At 44.4% G+C, this 21,917-nt stretch overlaps 1 protein-coding gene across 1 annotated transcript in view; it reads right to left on the bottom strand.

Annotated features, from left to right (window-relative positions):
• IP6K3 (inositol hexakisphosphate kinase 3) overlaps window positions 1–21,917 on the bottom strand; it is an 85,223-nt gene that overhangs the window by 13,770 nt on the left and 49,536 nt on the right. The window contains 2 exon segments of the mRNA XM_088464196.1: window positions 2,121–2,168; window positions 2,170–2,310. Coding sequence (XP_088320322.1) covers window positions 2,121–2,168; window positions 2,170–2,310 — 189 coding nt within the window.

The following is a 21,917-nucleotide window of genomic DNA, read 5'->3' as shown; positions in this document are numbered from 1 at the left end:
TGCCACAAAAATACATAAAAAATATACATACAAATAAATGTATTCTATTTCAAATCTTAAAAATGGGAAACCTTTTACACAGAAGTAACAAATAATTGTAAATTTCACAATGTATCAAATTGTATCAGCTGGTTGAAAAGAGTAACAAAATGTCCCTATATGTAAAAGCACAAAGCCTTGTCATATAGCAGCACAAACTGAATGTTCATAAATCCATAATTATATGAAATCTTCTGAGGGACAAATACATCAAGCAATTAGCTGCATCCAGCTAATGCAAACTTTTGATCTCTCTCAAATATGATATATGTGTGTCCAACAACGTTTCTAAAGTGCACCAACTTATAGATCCTCGTTGAATTGAAAGGTATGTCCTCAGGTGCCCTATAACACCACACATTACCAACATAATCTTCAAAGTTTAGTGCATTATCTGTTATTATAAGAAACAAATGTGCCAATCAAAAATGCCAGCTCACAGGATCCTCTGTTCATAAATAATTTCCACAGTACATGTGAACAGCATAACCTTTATTTTGCTGTATAGTAATTGGGCAGCAGATAAAAAGAAGTAAATGCCACAATCAGCTGCCAATGCACCAACATTTAGTAGCTTAAGATCCCAGCAATCCGTGTCCCCCTGTCGGGTGGCTGAAGCACTCACACAATGCTGTGTATATTCCGGTTTGAGTGATGTGCAGCGAACGGTGGCTTACATGGCTGATGGCGCTGATCTATGAGTTTGTGAGCTGTAAATAGTAGGTGGCAGACACAGGTACAGGGGTCCGTGTTTTCAATCCTGGTTGGTGATTGTAATGGACAAACAAAACAGCTGAAGACAAAGTCAGGTATTGAAGTAACTTCAATACCTGACCTGACGCGTTTCTTCCCCCTGCTAGAGATTTCTTCAGAGGGGCATGTCACACATTGGGTGAGTGCTTCAACACTTCCGAACCCAACACATTCACAATTCACTCATGCATGTTATATTATTTTTATTTTCTTTTTTTATGTGTATTGGTTTGCAACCATTCTTTAACTGGAGCTGGTTAGTATTTACGAAAGCAAAATTGATGAATGGTTGTATTCACTTATTTATGTATTAGCAATTTATTTTTATAGAAATATTATTATCATCCTGTGGAAGATATTATATTTATCTATACGAATTGAGGTTCCTTCCAAGCACCATCAGGCTTTTATTCTCTTCTCTTTGTGTTTGAAAAATGACACTTAGGAGCGTATTGGTTGGTACTTTATCTCCATCCGCTTTATCATTCTCCAAGGCTAAGTGCATCTCATCTTCAATCTTAAGACAGGCTGCGGATGATTCTTGGGAGTCCGGAGCAGCAGGAGAAAAGTATTGGGACTGTCCAGAGCGCTGGCAACCACCACTGACATGAAGACTGCTCTCACGCGGCAGTGAGTACAGTAGAGCAGGGAGGAGGGACAGGGGTGAGCTGGGAGCCAAAGCAGCCAGAACACAGTGAGGAGGGATCTGAAAGCCGGTTCAAATCCCGACCGCGGAAGCCCGATGAGTGAAAATCCCAACGAGGGAAGGTAAGTACATTATTCTTCCACTGTCCCCACCCTAACCGTCCTTTTGTGGTGCCTAACCCTAGCCTCCCTGGGGGGGGTGCCTAGCCTAACCTCCCCCCTGTGGTACCTAACCTTAACCCCTTCCCCAAACCCTAAACCTAAGTCTCCGGGGGTAGGGGTGCCTAACCCTATCCGCCCCTCCTCGCAGCCTAATCCTAACACTGCCGGGGGGTGCCTAACCCTAACTTCCCCCCGGGGTGGCTAAACCTAACCTCCCCTTCTCCGGGGACAAGCACCTACTTACCTGGCCAAGTAGGTTCGGGATTCCGATGGTTCCGATCTCATTCAGGATATCGCCGTCGGCATTATGCCGGGCGGCAGGATTCCGGCATTGGTATATCGATGGCCGGCATCCCGTCCACCGCAATATCACTACATCCTATTATTATGTGGTTATTGGGGAATGTCTTTGCTTTCATCATGAGGTGGTATGGGAAATTACGTAAGTGTTTGGAGTGTGCGTGCGTATGCGTGTGTGTGTAATAAAATACAGGAAACAGAGGAAATACTGTATGTCTCACCTCTCCACAACAGCTGACTTCATGTGACTCTGCTTTCTGGTGCACTGCTCCAACACTCATCTGCTGTTTGACCTTATGCCACATTGCCATAGAAGTATCAAATGTTGTAGAGCAGGCATTAGGGCTAGGACTGAAAATCAAATTCAAATGACCCCGACTGTCGCTCTTCAGTGACACTAATATAATCCCTGTAAATAACAAAAATAGATCTTTGCATTACATAGCAACGGTGACTTTGAAGTCCTTAATAAAAAAAACACTTTAGAAATATTTTGTGGACCACTATTTTTCTCCACCTATTACAGTTCTTTATGTAACTATTTATAACTAGGGATGTGCAGGCTCGGATAGGTTCGAGTTTGCACGTGGAGTTCGGATTTTTCCCTCCAAAAAAACGGAACTCAGAACGAGGCAAAACGTCATCTTACATGGACGAACATCATCATTCCTGGTCTTTTGTCCAGGAATGATGATGTTCGTCCATGTAAGATGACGTTTTGCCTCGTTCTGAGTTCCGTTTTTTTGGAGGGAAAAATCCGAACTCCACGTGCAAACTCGAACCTATCCGAGCCTGCACATCCCTATTTATAACGTCATAATATTTGGGCACATTATAATACGGGTGCACTATTTGGGCACATTAGAAATACAAAGGTGCTAATTCATCACATTAGTGATTGTTTCCATGGAAATCACAGGCAAGGGGCACAGGAGCCCTATAATACTTTACATTGGGACGGACATAAACATTCAGGTCCCTGCACGCTAAGCAGCACAGGCTGTAACTGAAGGGGATGGGAGCATTCCTTAACACACAGACATGCACTACTAAGGTTAATTTAGTCAGAAGCCAACTGACTCAACAGTATGACTTTGAAGTGCGGGTAGAAAGTAAAGCACATGGAGTAAACCCAAGTAAACACAGAGTGAACACACAAACTCCACACAGATAAGGCCCTGGTCAGAATTAAACCCATGGTGCCAGTGCTTTGAGACATTAATGCTAACCACTGTGCCACCCAGTTACTTGCTACAACTTTCTATAAGTTCCTAATATGTAACCAGTGATCTTTCATAAGCTGTTATGGTTTTATAAAAAACCATAAAGCTGCATACACACACAACGATTTTTTTAATGAACGATTTGAGTAAACGATTTTTTCCCTTTTTACTAAAATCGTTTACTACAGTTGTTCATTTACTAAATGTCATGAACGATTTTTATGAACTACAAACGATTTTTGCATATTCCCTTAATGAAAATCGTTGAGTTGACAAGTCTGACTGAACGACAAACTACAAACGACAAACTACAAACGTGAACGCGCATGAACGATAATTGTTCATCGTTTGACTCAGAAAGTGAACGATTTTTGCCATCAATTATCGTTAAACGATATCGTTTAACGATAATCATTAAAAAAATCGTTGTGTGTGTATGCAGCTTAAGACATAGATCTTTAGTATTTGGGAGGTGGTCAAGGAATATACTGAACCCCATCTATAAAACAACACCAAAAGAGACTAAAGCAAGTAAGAAGGAGGGGCAGGAAAATGAGGTCCAAAAGGTAACCTGGATTATATGATGCATGTTTTGTGACATGTGCTGATTATTTATAAAATTCTACCTAATAGTAAAGCTGCATACACACACAACTATTTAGTTAATGAATGATTTTAGTAAGCGATTTTCTACCTTGAAAAAAATTTACTAAAATCGTTTACTAAAGTTGTTCATTTACTATGTTCATTTAAATGTAATGAACGATTTTTATGAACTACAAACGATTTTTGCATATTAACTTAATGAAAGTTGACAAGTCTGACTGAACTACAAACTACAAATGTGAACGTGCATGAACAATAATCGTTCATCTTTTGACTCAGAAAGTGAACGATTTTTTTCAAACGATTATCGTTAAACAATATCGTTTAACGACAATCGTTCAAAAAACTGTTGTGTGTGTATGCACCTTAAGGCTCATTTTCTGTCGATAATAACTAAATAAAAGAAATAGTGATCGCAGAACAGGTCACAAAATAAGAAAATCCTTTTTGTGGAATATTTTTTGAACAATTTCCTATTCGTTATACGTGCATAACGCTTTTACAAATACAGAATATTGTGCTGATAGTGTGCGTTGATGTAATAGAAATAGGTAATGCTGCATTCTAACATTTTAAATGCATATATTAAATTTTTAGAATACACTGGTGTAAATGAACCCATAAGAAACCATTCATCCTATTTTTAATGTGGTTTTCAGGCATTAGTGGCTGAAAAGCACATTAACAGCGTATAGGTGTGAACGAGCCCCAAGAGTCCATATTTAATGAGTGCAAATTCTCTTCTAAAAACATAGAGTCCTCAGGGCACATTTGTAACAACGAGAAAGCACAGGATATATGGGAAATATCGCAGGTAGGAAGCCCAGTATCCTTTAACCAATATGCTGCTATTGAGAGACAGTGAAGCAGATATTTTCAATCTACTGTATGCTGAGTGAACACGCTTGTGCTAGATGAACTAAATACTAGATGTTTCCACAAGCAGGTCCCATGTGGGATGTGAGAGCAGTAATAGGATCCTGGACACTAACATTCTGTCTCATCTAAAATCAGCTGATGATAGCATAACACACATCTGAGACTCTAGGACAATCTGTACCAGCAGCTAATGAGGAATGTAATAAGGTACACTGTACAATACCCCGCAATACGTGATGTAAAAATTGTACATCCAATTTAGTTGTCATCTTGTAGCATGAGACACAAACTATTTTATAAAAGCTTATGGGAAAAGGTGTGAGTATGTTCAAGACTTGGAAGATGTGGTGGCAGGAGAAAAAACATTTGCCCTAGTACTATAGTTTGAAATCATGTCACCACACAGCAGCATGGCAGATGTACCTAATAAACAATCTGACCATTTTAAAAGATGTGATATATTCTGTGGACATAAGTCATATACAGTGTATACACCTGTGATCCTGCAGAATGCAGGGGATTTAGGGGGTCATTCAGACCCGCTCGCAAGCGGGAGGAAGCTCGCAAGTGGGTCGATGTTCCCAACTGCGCATGCGCACGACGGAGGGAGCTCCGTCGTGCGCATGCGCGAGACCTGGACTACGACAGCCAAGCTGTTGCTCCAGGTCTCGCACCAAAGGGGGCGTGCTGTCGATGGTGACTGACAGCACGCCCCCTTTGGTGGGCGTGCTGGGGGTGTGCCTGCCAGACGGAGGCGTTCCCATGGGAACGCCTACCGTCTGAAGCCTGCCCCACTGACATCACTAGTGATATCAGTGGGAGTGATTTTGGCTCTGATAGAGCCAAAATCACTCCAGGGCTTGTGGCTGGGAGACCCTACTGCAGGGTAGCTCTCGCAAGTCCGATGGTCGCAATGGTCAAGACCATAGCGACCATCTTTTTGGACGCTCGTATATGCTGTAGGTGGTGACCCACAGCTATACGAGCGTCCAGGAGGACGCTCCATTTTAATGGAGGAGGGCCCTGATTCAGAGCGAGCGCTCTGGTCAGAGCGTCCGGCTCTGAATCAGGCCCTTAATGTCATATTGAGTTTTTATCTACTACAAGCCAAAAAATCTAATAAATACTTTTTACCCTAAATATTCTCATAGTTCCTTTTATAAAATGACCCCAAATAAGTGTATTTTATTCAAGGTCTGACGGGGTTAAAGGCTAAAGCCTTTTTTCTTTATTTTCACCTTTTTTTGCCAGAAACATGGGCTGTTACTCGGTACAGATCTGTGAGTAATATGTTGTGAGACATTTTGTGGCAGTACTTAGGAATTCTCATTATATGGAGTAGGTCTATTTAAAAAAAGGTATAAAACATATTTCTACAGCTTTTTAGGAGATATCTATATATATATAAAATCAAATATCTTGTCTGACTGACTGACTCACTGGGGGGAATTCAATTCAACACAAATTGAATAGCTATTCAATGCAGTGCACTGTTATGTCAGAGAATACCGGTTCTCGTGACTTAACAAGGGTGTTAAGGAGTGAGAATGGGCATTCTCTGACTAAAGTGCCGGGTGCATGGCTGTTAGCGCCGCGCTAAGCACTTTTTTCGGATTTCTCCTCGCATCCACAGGGGGGGCGAGAAGAGATCCTTTGCCCGCCCAAACAGCGCGGTGTATTGAATAGCTTCGGGAGCTCCCTCCCGTGGCTATTCAACATCGCACTGAATTGAATTCCCCCCACTGATTCATCAACACCCAGCCCAATTCCTTGGACCTAGAAACATGAAAATCGGGAAGTATATTCCTTCCATGACATAGGTACCAACTAAGAAAGGATTTATCCAAATTTGAATCCTAAAGGGGTGAAAATGGCTAAATTGTTTCCTCTCCCTGTGCAATGTCCTGACTGACTGACTCATTATGGCTGCAGCACAGTTGAATATTCAATCGCCAACTGTCACCCCAAGTGCTGCCAAACATCTCTGGCAGTTGGTGTGGCTCCCCTATTTGAATAGTGAGGGAGGGAATGTGTAGCTACACAGGTGAGGGAGGGGAATATGTTACTATAGAGGTGAGGGAGAAGAATGTGTTACTACACAGGTGAGGGAGGGGAATGTGTTACTACACTGGTGAGGGAAGGGAATGTCAAATGTGTTACTATGGGGAGAGGGAAGGGAATGTGTTACAACACTGATGAGGGAAGGGAATGTGTTACTACATACATGAGCAGGAGTAATGTGTTACTACAGAGGTGAGGGAGGGGAATGTGTTACTACAGGGTGAGAGGGGGTAATGTGTTACTACAGAGGTAAGGGAGGGGAGCAATTTACTACAGTTAGTGAGGAATTGTATTTCCACACAGGAGAGGGAGGGAAATGTGTTGCTACAGAGGTGAGAGAGTGGAGTCTGTTAGTACACAGGTGAGAGAGGGTAATGTCTTACTATAGCAGTGATGCATTACTCTAGAGGATTTGGATTAATGTGTTACTGGAGTTGTGAGATGGAAATGGAAACAGTAAATACTGTATCTAAGGTCTACCCAGGTAAAACCGATACAACAGATAGTCTTATCTATTCACACACTGGATACCAGTTTTTTCCTTGCCAGGAAAGGTCTTTATTGCATTTTTCAGTAGGTATTTTTATATAACTATGGCGGTCCCAATATTGAGAGACACGGCACAAAATGCCGAAAAATTACAAGTTTACCTGTTTTTACTAAATACAGTAAACTAAATGCATGATGTTCCTTTAAGTGGCATGATTCTATCTGTCATGCACAGGATATAAAAAAAAAATATATAGTGGTTGCTCACATCAGCTTAATGATATTGCACAAGTGCTTGTAGAGGGTGGGGTTTACTCTGAACCACAGAAGAAAAAGGTTTTCCCTCCAGCACACTGCAACAATATCAGCAAAAAATACTTGAACCCTACACGATAATAGAAATTCAGAGGTATTAATTGCATACATTTGCAAATATATGATTAAGTGCCGGGCCAGCGTCAAGGCTCCTCTATACCAGCATCCCTAACATTAAGGGGTTCACGTCTGAGGCGCAGGGCACCCCAAAAGAATCCAGCCAAGGACCATCCCCATGGCATCGCACGAAAAAGGGAAAAAAGGTCATAGTGAAGTGTAAAGTATAGATGTGTAAAGATAATCAATAAGTGCTAATATAACAAGAAAGAATTAAAATTACATAAATAATAAACAAACAAATAGAATGGTGATGAAAAAGTACCTATGTGAAGTGGTGATGCCCTGAAAAAGGCCCAGCCAGAGCAACTCCTGGGGCCCCACGCCCAAATGTTCACCCCAAAATAATTAATGCTACCTAATAGTAACACCCACTCTGGGTCATATAACTACAAATTAATGTGCTGCATAATAAAAGCACATATATAAATATATAAGCCGAGAACTGACTCACCTAGGAGGTACCCCAGAAACCTCCAAATGGCACTATATGGACCAGCACATCCTCCCTATGCTGGCTCCCTTCATGCCTCTCAGAACTGCAAAAAAATTATAGTGGTCGCTCACACAAAAAAGGGAAAAAAGGTGATAGTGAAGTGTAAAGTATAGACGTGTAAAGATAATCAATAAGTGTTAATATAATAACAAAGAATTCAAATTACATAAATAATAAATAAACAAATAGAAAGGTGATGAAAAAATATATATATGTGAATTAAGTGGTGATACCCTGAAAAAGGCCCAGCCAGAGCAACATGTATCTGCCTGAGAATGCTTGGAAACATAATTTTTATAATAAATGCAATCCACAAGTGTCATAGATGCACGAGCAGGGACCTACAAATGCCTAGTACTAGAAAAGCACCAGGAGTGATTTATATGTATGTGTATATATATATATATATATATATATATATATATATTACGGGTGTGCACCAGCCACTTTTCGTGTTTTGTGTTTTGGTTTTGGATCTGGATCTTTCTTCGTGTTTTGGAACTGGATTGATTTTGCCAAAACCACCCTTCCGTGTTTTGGGTTCTGGGTTTTGTGTTTTGGATCTGTATTTTTTTTTAAAAAGCATAAAAACAGCTAAAATCACAGAATTTGGGGTTTTTTCTGCTCCTATGCTATTATGAACCTCAATAACCTTAACTTCCACTTATTTCCAGTCTATTCTGAACACTGAACACCTTACAATAGTGTTTTTATGTCCAAAAGGTTGCACGGAGGTAGCTGGATGACCATGCTAAGTGACACGAGTGGGCGGCACAAACACGTGGCCCATCTAGGAGTGATACTGCAGTGACAGACAGGATGGCAGTTTGAAAAACTAGGCCCCAAACAGTACATAATGCAAAGAAAAAAAGAGGTGCAAGATGGAATTGTCCTTGGGCCCTCCCACCCACCCTTATGTTGTATAAACAGGACATGCAAACTTTAACAAACCAATCATTAATTTGTCCCTGCACAAACTGGCTCTACGGAGGCAAGATGTCGTCCTCATCCTCCTCATCCACCGATTCCTCACCCTCCAGTGTTGTGTACATCCTCATCCTCACAGAGTATTAATTCGTCCCCGATGGAATCCACCACCACAGCTCCCTCTGTACGTTCTGGAGGCTGGTCTCCCTGGAAGAGTTGATAATTCAATTTTATGAACATCACCTTCTCCACATTTTGTGGAAGCAACCTCCGACGCCTTTCGCTGACAAGGTTCCCGGCTGCACTAAACACTCTTTCGGAGTACACACTGGAGGGGGGGCAGCTCAGGTAAAATAGAGCCAGTTTGTACAGGGGCCTCCAAATTGCCTCTTTTTCCTGCCAGTACAGGTACGGACTGTCTGACATGCCTACTTGGATGCTGTCACCGATGTAATCCTCCACTATTCTGTCAATGGTGACAGTATCATATGCAGTGACAGTAGACATGTCAGAAATTGTTGCCAGGTCCTTCAGTCCGGACCAGATGTCCAAACTTAGTCCTGCCTGCCCTGCATCGCGGCCAGCGGGTTGCTTAGGATACCTAAGTTGTTTCCTGGCAGCCCCAGTTGCGGGAGAAAATGAAGAAGGAGCTGTTGACATGTCACGTTCCGCTTCAGCTGACACTGATTTCACCAGCAGGTCTTTGCACCTCTGCAGGCTTGTGTCGGCCAGAAAGAGAGACACCACATAGGCTTTAAACCTAGGATCAAGCACGGTGGCCAAAATGTAGTGGTCTGATTTCAACAGATTGACCACCCTGGAATCCTGGCAAAGCGAAAGAAGGGCTTCATCCACAAGTCCCACATACCGAGCGGAATCGCTCTGTCTTAGCTCCTCCTTCACTTTCTCCAGCTGCCTCTGCAAAAGCCTGATGAGGGGAATGACCTGACTCAAGCTGGCAGTGTCTGAACTGACTTCACGTGTGGCAAGTTTGAAGGGCTGGAGAACATTGCACAACACGGAAATCATTCTCCACTGTGCTTGAGTCAGGTACATACCCCTCCTTTGCCTATGTCATAGGTGGATGTATAGGCTTGAATGGCCTTTTGCTGCTCCTCCATCCTCTGAAGCATATAGAGGGTTGAGTTCCACCACGTCACAACCTCTTGCTTCAGGTGATGGTGGGGCAGGTTCAAGAGTGTTTGCTGGCACTCCAGTCTTCGGCGCGCAGTCGCTGAATGGCAAAAGTGGCCAGAAATTTTTCGGGCCACCCAAAGCGTCTCCTGCATGCCCCTGTCACTTTTCAGAAAATTCTGCACCACCAAATTTATTGTGTGAGCAAAGCATGGGACGTGCTGGAATTTGCCCAGATGTAATGCCCGCACAATATTGGTGGCGTTGTCAGATATCACAAATCCCCAGGAGAGTCTAAGTGGGGTAACCCACTGGGCGATGATTTCCCTCAGTTTCTCTAAGAGGTTGTCGGCGATGTGCCTCTTACTGAAACCGGTGATACACAGCGTAGCCTGCCTTGGAACGAGCTGGCGTTTCTGAAATGCTGCTACTGGTGACGCTGCTGTTGTTGCTGTGTAAGGTGATACATCTACCCAGTGGGTTGTCACAGTCATATAGTCCTTAGTCTGCCCTGTTCCACTTGTCCACATGTCCGTGGTTAAGTGGACATTGGGTACAACCGCATTTTTCAGGACACTGAGGACACTTTTTCTGATGTTTCTGTACAGTCTTGGTATCGCTGCCTAATGAAGTGGAATCTAGAAGGGATTTGGAACCGGGGACACACTACCTCCATCAATTGTCTAAATCCCACTGCACTAATGGCAGATACCGGATGCACGTCTAACACCAACATAGCTGTCAAGGCCTCAGTTATCTGTTTTGCTTCAGGATGACTACTGTCGTACTTCATCCTCCTCGCTAAGGACTGTTGTAGGGTCAATTGTTTAGTAAGAGGAAGTAGGAACACCACGTTCCTACTTCCTCTCTAGGATGATGAACGACTCCCAGGAGCAACAGCAGAAGTGGCAGCAGTAGGGGTAGCGATGCAGGATCCTCCGGAGGAATCCCAGATAGGAGAGTCAATCATGCCAGTGACATGGCCTGCAGGACTACTTCCGATCCTGACTAAGGAGGAAATTGACGAGGAGGGAGTTGACGGTGTGGTTTGCAGGCGCTTGGATACAACAGGACAAAGGGATTTAGGTGTCCCTGGACTGCTTACGGTCTTAGCAAAAGTTTCTGAACTTGACAGTAACTTTTTATGAACGCACAGCAGGTGACGTATAAGGGAGGATGTTCCTAGGTGGTTAACGTCCCTACCCCTACTTATTTCACCTTTACATATGTTACATATGGAAAGACAGTTGTTGTCCGGATTTGAATAGAAATATTGCCAGACCAAAGAGGTGGAATGTTTGGTCTTCTGCCCAGCCATGACCTGTGGTGGGCTTCTTCATCCCACGGACAACAACTGTCTCCCCTGGAGCCTGATTTAAACAAACCACATCACCTTCAGAATCCTCCTCACCAATTTGCTCCTCAGCGCCAGCTACACCAGTATCCTCATCCTGTTGTACTTCAACAGTGACATCTTCAATTTGCATATCAGCAAGTGGACTGTGGGTGCTCCTTTCAGCACTTGCAAATGGTGGAAAGAGCCACCTCTTCTCGTCCAGTGCTGGGAAGGTCAGGCATCGCAACCGTCACCATGCTTGGACTCTCCTTGGGGATTTGTGATATCTTCTTAGAACGCACAGTTCTTCGCTGTGCTTTTGTCAGCTTAACTTAAATTAATTTTTGTAGTGGGAGGAGGGCTTCTATCGTCATGTGAAGCAGAACCACTAGTCATGAACATAGGTAAAGACCTTAGCCGTTCCTTGCCACGTGTCGTAAATGGCATATTGGCAAGTTTACGTTTCTGCTCAGATGATTTAAATGTTTTTTTTAAGGTCATTTTCCTGAACTTTGTCATTTGGGATTGCTTATGCCCTCTACTATGACATTGGGCATTGGCCTTGGCAGACGACATTGATGGCATGTTATCGTCTATGTCATGACTAGTGGCAGCACCTTCAGCACTAGGAGGAAGTGGTTCTTGATCTTTCCCTATTTTATTTTAATCTGAAAAGTGCACTTTGTGGGTTACACCACCCTTTAAGAAATGAGCCAGCCGGCTCTTTACTTATGGGACACAGTGACAGGCTTGGCGCTGCTCCTTTGTTGATGCATGTGCAGCTACAGTGCACACAATTCACAAAGACAGAAAAAAAGAAGAATTTTTTATTTTTTGTGGTGCGCACTTTGGGGGTTAGACCACCCTTTAATGGACAGATGCATGCTTGGCACTGCTGCTTTGAGGATGTACGCACAGTGCACACAATTCACAAACACAGAAGAAAATGTTTTATTTTTGTTGGAGTGCACTTTGGGGGTTACACCACCCTTTAACGGACAGACGCACACTTGGGGCTGCTGCTTTGAGGATGCACGTACAGTGCACACAATTCACAAACACAGAAGAAAATGTTTTATTTTTGTTGGAGTGCACTTTGGGGGTTACACCACCCTTTAATGGACAGATGCAAGCTTGGCGCTGCTGCTTTGAGGATGCACGTACAGTGCAGACAATTCACAAACACAGAAGAAAATGTTTTATTTTTGTTGGAGTGCACTTTGGGGGTTACACCACCCTTTAACAGACTGACACACGCTTGGCGCTGCTGCTTTGAGGATGCACATACAGTGCACACAATTCACAAACACAGAAAAAAAAAATTTTTTTTTGGAGTGCACTTTGGGGGTTACAGCACCCTTTAATGGACGAGCCAGCTGGCCCTTTACTTATGACACAGGCGCACGCTTGGCGGTACTTTATTGATGCACGTGCGGCTACGTGCGGCTACTGCGCACACAATTCACAAACACAGAAAAAAATATATGTTTTTTGGAGTGCACACTTGGCGCTACTTTGTTGATGCACGTGCAGCTATTGCGTACACAATTCACAAACAGAATAAAATATATATTTTTTTTGCACTTGGGGGGAGCACCACTGATTGACAGATCACCCCCTGGACAACACTACAGCACCCCTTTAGGACTGGGACACTGCACAACACAGCCCAGCCAGCCCCTATAGACTTTGGAGTGGACACAGCCCCTATGGACAACTGACTGCACAACACAGCCCAGCCAGCCCCTATGGACAACAAACTGCACAACACAGCCCAGCCAGCCCCTACGGACTTTGGAGTAGTGGACACAGCCCCTATGGACAACAGCAGCACAGCACAACACAGCCAGCCCCTATGGACTTTGGAGGAGTGGACACAGCCCCTATGGACAACAGCAGCACAGCGCAGCACAGCACTACACTACACTACACTACACAGCCACCCTAACTCCCACCCTCCCTCTTCATTGTCCACAGCCGAGTGAGAAAATGGCGCCGACGCAGGTACCTTTTATAGATCCAAAACCCGCGAGATCCAGAAGTCGGGATGATAACGTTTTGCCTCGATTTCAGATCCGAGTCAGACGGGAAATGTCGAGCCTGACTCGGATACAACTTGGATCGGGGGGGCTCGGGGGGGTTCGGATTTCAGAAATCCAAACCCGCTCACCCCTAATATATATATCCAGAAAAACCCGGCACTCACCAGTCCATGTCGTTAAACAGGCTCCGGTGCACACCTAGGGGGTATTGCTCCCCCACAGATAATCCACAGTCAAAAGAGGTGGCACTCAGAGACTTGGGAATATGGTGAAAAATTACCCTCTCCGGGGTAAATTTAATGTGACATACAGGTCAACGTTTCGGGGACAATATAAGTGATACAGTGCAAAATCAGTGTTTAAATAAATAAACCACTCAACCACATAAATTACTAATTGTGTGTCTCTATTTTTTGTAACACAGGTTGCCATGGTTCCTGTTGCTGGATGATGTGATGCAACTTCCGGTTGACGCAATTAGCACTTCCGGTTGGAGATGAGCGAGTCTGATGGCGGACGGAACCTGGCACACCTGTTCAGTGGTTTATTTATTTAAACACTGACTTTGCATTGTATCACTTATGTTGTCTTGAGAAAGGGGATGTGGTCCCCGAAGTGTTGACCTGTACCCACATCTGTCTTCCCAGCTTCCTGCACACTAACCCCAGTACTGAATCAGCTCTAGCTTCATCTCTGGGAACACGAGAACCCTCAAACCTAACTGGTGAGAGGTGATTTGTAAGAGAAGTTTGGTGAGGGTTACTACGATTTCTGAAAGCCATCCCATCACTACTTTGTAGTCTTGTCTGAGTTTAAAGTTTGTCTTATTTTTTTATCTGGTGTCATTTTTATTTTCCGTCTTGACAGTGTTTATATGTGTGTGCCTTTGGTGTGTTTATGAGGAGCATAGTGTTAGTGTAAGTTTTCTATTTCAGTGTTTGTGTGTGTCTTGGAGAGGAATGGAGCAGAGAGAACACGCTCGCACAACCCATCTGGACCCATCCCCAGCCTCACTTTAAAAAAGGAATTGATAAGGTCCAATTATTATCTGACATTAGCTTTACATTTCAGCATACTATTACTTGCCATTAAAATGTTTATTTGTCTATTTATTGGTTCTGTGAATTTTTTTTAACACAACAAACAATATCATTATGTTAATTATCGAGGACTGGACAGCCCCCATTCATCATTGCTCCAACGTGAAGATAGCTGATTTGAAGATCAGCAAATCCTTTCACCGTTTCACTGCTAGTGAGCCTGGGGTTCACACAGGTGCACAAAGCCCTGGCATCTGGAGGAAGGAGCCGGCTAGGGGCGGAAGAATCCAAAAGGATCCCTCTTCGCAACCCGGGACTCTTTCCCATAGGGAAGGAGCAAGGTAAGGGAACAAACACCATCTGAAGATGGCGATTATTCCCACAGTCAAGTTCCGAATATATTGTTTTTTTTGAGTTTGATGAATTTACTATTGCATGGGGACAGCGGGACAAATCGGGACTGAGAGGTAAGCGGGAGATAACAGTTATATTTCCTACGTTACCTTTATAATGAATAGCCCAGATCCTTAACTTATACAAAAGTAGGTGAAAATTTTAATTTTCATCTGCTTTTGTATAAGTTAAGTGATGATAAATATACCTTTAAATTTGGTATACCGGTTTTGTGCAATCTTTTACACAATATATTTCAACAAGCAGAGTAAAGTCTATTTTGACAAATGTTTCAATTGTATTTTTTATTTATTTTAAATTGCTGGTGTAGATATCCATCAAGTATCTATCCTATGTGTTAACATTACTGTATTTTTAGTTTTGCAAAGACAAAACACAAAGGAAAGGTATACTTATATGTAAAATAGTTGTTAGTAAGTGCTTTGCCCAAAAGAATGTGTTTTAGAACTAAAACACACCTGTAAGTTGGTATTCTATTATCGAGGCGGGTTGGCCGATCAGTATTTGCTTTGCTTATGCTGGGCAAACACTACCAGATAAAATGTCTTTCAGACTGACAGACATTTTATCTGGCAGCATGCCAGCCGCAGAAGTCGCCGGCATACACTGTGAGAGAAATCTCACAGTGTATAGCCCGACATCTGCGCTCCGCCACCGGGGGCGGAGACATTTCCCTGTTCCTTCCGTAGGAAGGAACACAGGAAATGTCTGTCTGTCGGCTGCGCTGGGCATACACTGCCCGATGCGGCCAACAGTTTACCCGCTAAATATCGCATCGGACCGGCATGCTGGACAATCCAGCATGCCCGACCGAGCAATATTTAACCCTCGGTCGCCCCCCCACATGCTACAATTATCGCGGCGATCCGCCGATATCGAGCGGATCGTCCCGATAATTGTAGCGTGTATGGCCAGCATTAGTAAATCTGCGGTTTGTATACTTATCTATTGTAACATTGGGTATTGAAATGAGGACTCCAGATAGGCAGGTACTTGGTAAAGCAGTGTCTTTTTAATGGTAGCAGACAATGCACCATAGCATACATGATGTTAGGCCTGGACACACACAGGCACATAACAAATAAGCAAACAACATAAAAGTAAATGTCTAATGTCTGTGGACCCTCCAGGTCCTGGCACCCTAATGCTAACCACCACCCCCAGCTATCGCCTGGCCAGTTTATCCAGCATCAGGAACAAGAAGCATCAGGTGTGTAGGAGTTTTATACCCTTCCTGTGCTCCAGTGATTATTCCAACTGGGTCTGTGTAAATGTGAAAACCTAGAATTCCACACCTCCACTGCTAATGCAGAACGCACAGAGGGCCTGATTCAGACCCACTTGCGAGGGCTGAGCGCTCGCAAGCGGGTCGATGTTGGCCCAGTGCACATGCGCAAGATGGAGGCGGCTTCGTCGTGCGCATGCGCGAGACCAGGATAATGACGGGCAAGCCGTCGCTCCGGGTCTCGCTACAAAGGGGGCGTGCTGTAGTTGTTGAGTGACAGCACGCCCCCTTTGGTGGGCATGCCGGGGGCGTGGCTGCCCAGACAGAGGCATTCCCATGGGAACGCCTACCGTCTGGGGCCGACCCCAGTGGGAGTGCTCTCGGTTCCGATAGAGCCGAAAGCACTCCAGGGCTTGCGGCAACGAGACCCTACCACAAGGCCGATGGTCGCGATTGTCTTGACCATCGCGACCATCTTCCTGGCCGCTCGCTATAGATGTGGGCGGTCACCCACAGCTATACAAGCGGCCAGGAGGCCGCTCTAAAAATAAAGAAGGACGACCCTGATTCAGAGCGAGCGTTCTGTCAGAGCGTCCGGCTCTGAATCAGGGCCTGGTTTCACTCCAGCCTCCCTTGGAGGGAGCTGATTCCACCAGAATGTGGGCAATTCAGGTTAGAGACATCTCAAAATAATCAATAGTTGGTCCGATATTTTAAAGTCGGTCATTTGGTTGGTTTTCCTTTGGTTTTGCTTTTAGTAAATGGTTGTATGTATATGTACTATGGCAAAACTGTCAGAAAAATCACCCACATAAACAAAACCAATACTTATTAAACTTACTCCATGGTCTTTTTGCTAGCTGTCAAAATATATGTCTGATTACTGATTAAGGTGGAGATGTACAAAACTTTAGAGAGAGAATTAGGGGTCTATTCATGAAGCAGAGAAGAGCCCCATTTAGCTGAAATCAAGGCTCTTCTCTGCATTGTGCAATTCATGGAGCAAGTTACCATGGAGAAGTGTATTACTTCTCCAGCGACACGCCCGCACCATGCCTGCATCTCATCACCATACTTTTGTATGACGAGTGCAATTCATAGAAGAACAGAAAGCTCTTCGTTCTGTTTCTCACCTGCATACAGATTTGCAAAGGTTACTGCTTATGGTACCCTAGCCGGAAACGCATACTATCATGAGACATTGTGTTTCATGGGACTACTTAAGCTAATGTCAACCAGACTATCATACAGCCACAGAGACTTATGTTGCTAGATATAGGTACATGGTGCTGAAAGAATATCATAAAGTGAGACAACAAATGTAAACAATCATTTAAGGAACAGGAGTTTCATGAGGAGCAACAAAGGGAAACCTCTAAGAAAGTATAGTGAGGCATGTTATATATATATATATATATATATATATATATATATATAGTGCTCAAAGTGTGCCAGTATACAACAGTTTGGTATGCCGGCACTTCCAGCACTGAGCCGTTTGCCGCCGAGAGGCATATGGAGAAGGCAATGGTGCTGCTTTCTCCATATGCAGGGCACCCACTGAGATTGTGTTACCAGTGGGCACCCGGCAGCTCCCTCCCTGCAGCCGGAGGATGGAGCACACTCCTGAGCTCCGCCTCCCGGATCCCACAGTGGGTGTTGGGAGAGACGTCATGACGTCACTCCCTCTCCCACAGTGCAGAGCAAGTAGTTGTCAGACAGTGGCGGGTGCAGGAGTGGGACTTCAGGTAAGTATGCTTTTGTGTGTCTATCTGTGTGTCTTTATGTGTGTGTAATGGGCACCACTACTACTACTACTACTACTATGGGCACTACTACTACAAGGGGCACTACTAATACTGTGGGCACTGCTACAAGGGGCACTACTACAAGGGGCACTACTACTACTTCTACTATTGTGGGTACTACAACAAAGGGCACTGTAATTGTGGCCAATGTATTGAGGGCACTATTACTCTTGTGGGCAATGAATAGGGGGCACTACTACCAGTGGCACTACTACTGTGGGCAATGTATAGAGGGCACTATTACAAGGGGCACTACTAGTGTGGGCAATATATAGAGGGCACTTTCTTTGTGGGCAATGTATAGGGGCACCAGTAAAAGAGGCACTACCACTATTGTGGGCAATGTATAGGGGCACTACTACAAGGGGCACTACTACTGTGGGCAATGTATAGAGGCAGTACTACTATTGTGGGCAATGTATAGGAGACACTACTACAAGGGACACTACTACTATGGGCAATGTATAAAGGGTACTACTACTACTGTGGGCAATGTATAGGGGGCACTACCATATGCAATGTATAGGGGGCACTACAAGGGACACTACTACTGTGGGCAATGTATAAAGGGCACTACTACTGTGGGCAATGTATAGGGGGCACTACCATATGCAATGTATAGGGGGCACTACAAGGGACACTACTACTGTGGGCAATGTATAAAGGGCACTACTACTGTGGGCAATGTATAGGGGACACTACTACCATGGGCATTGCATAGGGGGCACTACTACTGTGTACATTATATAAGGGGCACTACTACTGTGGGCATCATATAGGGGGCACTACTATTGTGTGACATAATGTGTATAAGAGGTACTACAGTGTGGTACACTACACTGATGAAAAAGGAGCGTGTCGTAAGCATACGCCCCCTATTCAAGTGGCCACACCTCCTTTTACTGTGCATGTGCACCTTCGGCATTCACATAAGTACAACCTTGGATTTTCCACACCCCACTTCGACCACTGTGTATATATTAGGGGTGAGCGGGTTCGGATTTCTGAAATCCGAACCCCCCCGACCTCCCCGATCCGAGACCGATCCGAGTCAGGCTTGACTTTTCCCGCCTGACTCGGATCTGAAATTGAGGCAAAACGTCATCATCCCGCCTTCCGAGTCTCGCGGGTTTTGGATCCTATATAATGTACCCGCGTCAGCACCATTTTCTCACTCGGCTGTGGACAGTGAAGAGGGAGGGTGGGAGTTAGGGCTGGCTGGGCTGTGTAGTGTAGTGCAGTGTAGTGCAGAGTAGTGTTGTGCTGTGCTGTGCTGCGCTGTGCTGCTGTTGTCCACTACTTCAAAGTCCATAGGGGCTGGCTGTGATGTGCTGTACTGCTGTTGTTAATAGGGGCTGTGTCCACTACTTCAAAGTCCATAGGGGCTGGCTGGACTGTGTTGTGCAGTCAGTTCTCCATAGGGGCTGTGTCCACTCCAAAGTCCTGTGCAGTGTCCCAGTCCTAAAGGGGTGCTGTAGTGTTGTCCAGGGGGTGCTCTGTCCATCAGGGGTGCTCCCCCCAAGTGCTAAAAAAATAATATTTTTTCTGTGTTTGTGAATTGTGTGCGCAGTAGCCGTACGTGCATCAACAAAGTAGTGCCAAGCATGCGCCTGTGTCATAAGTAAAGGGCCAGCTGGCTTGACCGTTAAAGGGTGCTGTAACCCCCAAAGTACACTACAAACCAAAAAAAAAATTATTTTCTGTGTTTGTGAATTGTGTGCACAGTAGCCGCACGTGCATCAACAAAGTAGTGCCAAACGTGCGCCTGTGTCATAAGTAAAGGGCCGGCTGGCTTGACCGTTAAAGGGTGCTGTAACCCCCAAAGTACACTCCAGTCCAAAAGAAAAAAAAAAATATTTTCTGTGTTTGTGAATTGTGTGCGCAGTAGCCGCACGTGCATCAACAAAGTAGTGCCAAGCGTGCGCCTGTGTCATAAGTAAAGGGCCGGCTGGCTTGACCGTTAAAGGGTGCTGTTACCCCCAAAGTACACTCCAGTCCAAACCAAAAAAAAAATTATTTTCTGTGTTTGTGAATTGTGTGCGCAGTAGCCGCACGTGCATCAACAAAGTAGTGCCAAGCGTGCGCCTGTGTCATAAGTAAAGGGCCGGCTGGCTTGACCGTTAAAGGGTGCTGTAACCCCCAGAGTACACTCCAGTCCAAACCAAAAAAAATATTATTTTCTGTGTTTGTGAATTGTGTGCGCAGTAGCCGCACGTGCATCAACAAAGTAGTGCCAAGCGTGCGCCTGTGTCATAAGTAAAGGGCCGGGTGGCTTGACCATTAAAGGGTGCTGTAACCCCCAAAGTACACTCCAAACCCAAAAAATATTTATTTGCTGTGTTTGTGACTTGTGTGCACTGTGGCTGCACGTGCATCAACAAAGGAGCAGCGCCAAGTGTGCGCCTGTGTCCCATAAGTAAAGAGCCGGCTGGCTCATTTCTTAAAGGGTGGTGTAACCCACAAAGTGCACTACTCTCCAGCAAAAATAAAAAAATATTTTCTGTGTTTGTGTGCGCTTTAGCCGCACGTATATATCAATATAACATAAATGGAGGACCAAACTTTCTCCGATAAAAATAAAATAGGGAAAGATCAAGATCCACTTCCTCCTAGTGCTATTGCTGCTGCTGGGAGTTTTTCATCATCCCAGAGAGGAAGTAGGAACATCACTACTTTTACTAAACAATTGACCCTCCAACAGTCCCTAGCGATGAGGATGAAGTACGACAGCAGTCATCCTGAAGCAAAACGTATAACTGAGGCCTTGACTGCTATGTTGGTGTTAGACATGCGTCCGGTATCCGCCATTAGTGCAGTGGGATTTAGACAATTGATGGAGGTAGTGTGTCCCTGGTTCCAAATAGATTCCACCTGCATCCTCAAAGCAGCTGCGACAAGCGTGCGTCTGTGTGTTAAAGGGTGGTGACACCCTCAAAGTGTGCTACACAAACAATAAAAATATTGTTCTTTTTTATTTGGTCTTTGTGAAATGTGTGGGCTGTAGCCACACCGGCATCCTTAAAGCAGCAGCGACAAGCGTGCGTCTGTCTGTTAAAGGGTGGTGACACCCTCAAAGTGTGCTACACAAACAATTAAAATATTGTTCTTTTTTTTTCTGTCTTTGTGAAATGTGTGGGCTGTAGCCGCACCTGCATCCTTAAAGCAGCAGCGGCAAGCGTGCGTCTGTCTGTTAAAGGGTGGTGACACCCTCAAAGTGTGCTACACAAACAATAAAAATATTGTTCTTTTCTTTTCTGTCTTTGTGAATTGTGTGGGCTGTAGCCGCACTTGCATCCTCAAAGCAGCAGCGACAAGCGTGCGTCTGTCTGTTAAAGGGTGGTGTAACTCTCAAAGTGCTCCAAAAAATAAAAAACTATTTTTTTAATGTGTTTGTGACTTGTGTGCGATGTAGCCGCACTTGCATCCTCAAAGCAGCAGCGACAAGCGTGCGTCTGTCTGTTAAAGGGTGGTGACACCCTCAAAGTGTGCTACACAATCAATAAAAATATTCTTCTTCTTTTTTCTGTCTTTGTGAATTGTGTGGGTTGTAGCCACACCTGCATCCTTAAAGCAGCAGTGACAAGTGTGCGTCTGTCTGTTAAAGGGTGGTGACACCCTCAAAGTGTGCTACACAAACAATTAAAATATTGTTCTTTTTTTTTCGGTCTTTGTGAAATGTGTGGGCTGTAGCCGCACCTGCATCCTTAAAGCAGCACTGACAAGCGTGCGTCTGTCTGTTAAAGGGTGGTGACACCCTCAAAGTGTGCTACACAAACAATAAAAATATTCTTCTTCTTTTTTCTGTCTTTGTGAATTGTGTGGGCTGTAGCCGCACTTGCATCCTCAAAGCAGCAGCGACAAGCGTGCGTCTGTCTGTTAAAGGGTGGTGTAACACTTAAAGTGCGC

Source organism: Taudactylus pleione, unplaced genomic scaffold, assembly GCF_031769625.1.
Source record: "Taudactylus pleione unplaced genomic scaffold, aTauple2 ptg001607l, whole genome shotgun sequence".
Classification (NCBI taxonomy): domain Eukaryota; kingdom Metazoa; phylum Chordata; class Amphibia; order Anura; family Myobatrachidae; genus Taudactylus; species Taudactylus pleione.
The sequence above is the reverse complement of the archived record's forward strand: the minus strand, read 5'-3'. Positions and strand labels throughout refer to the sequence as shown.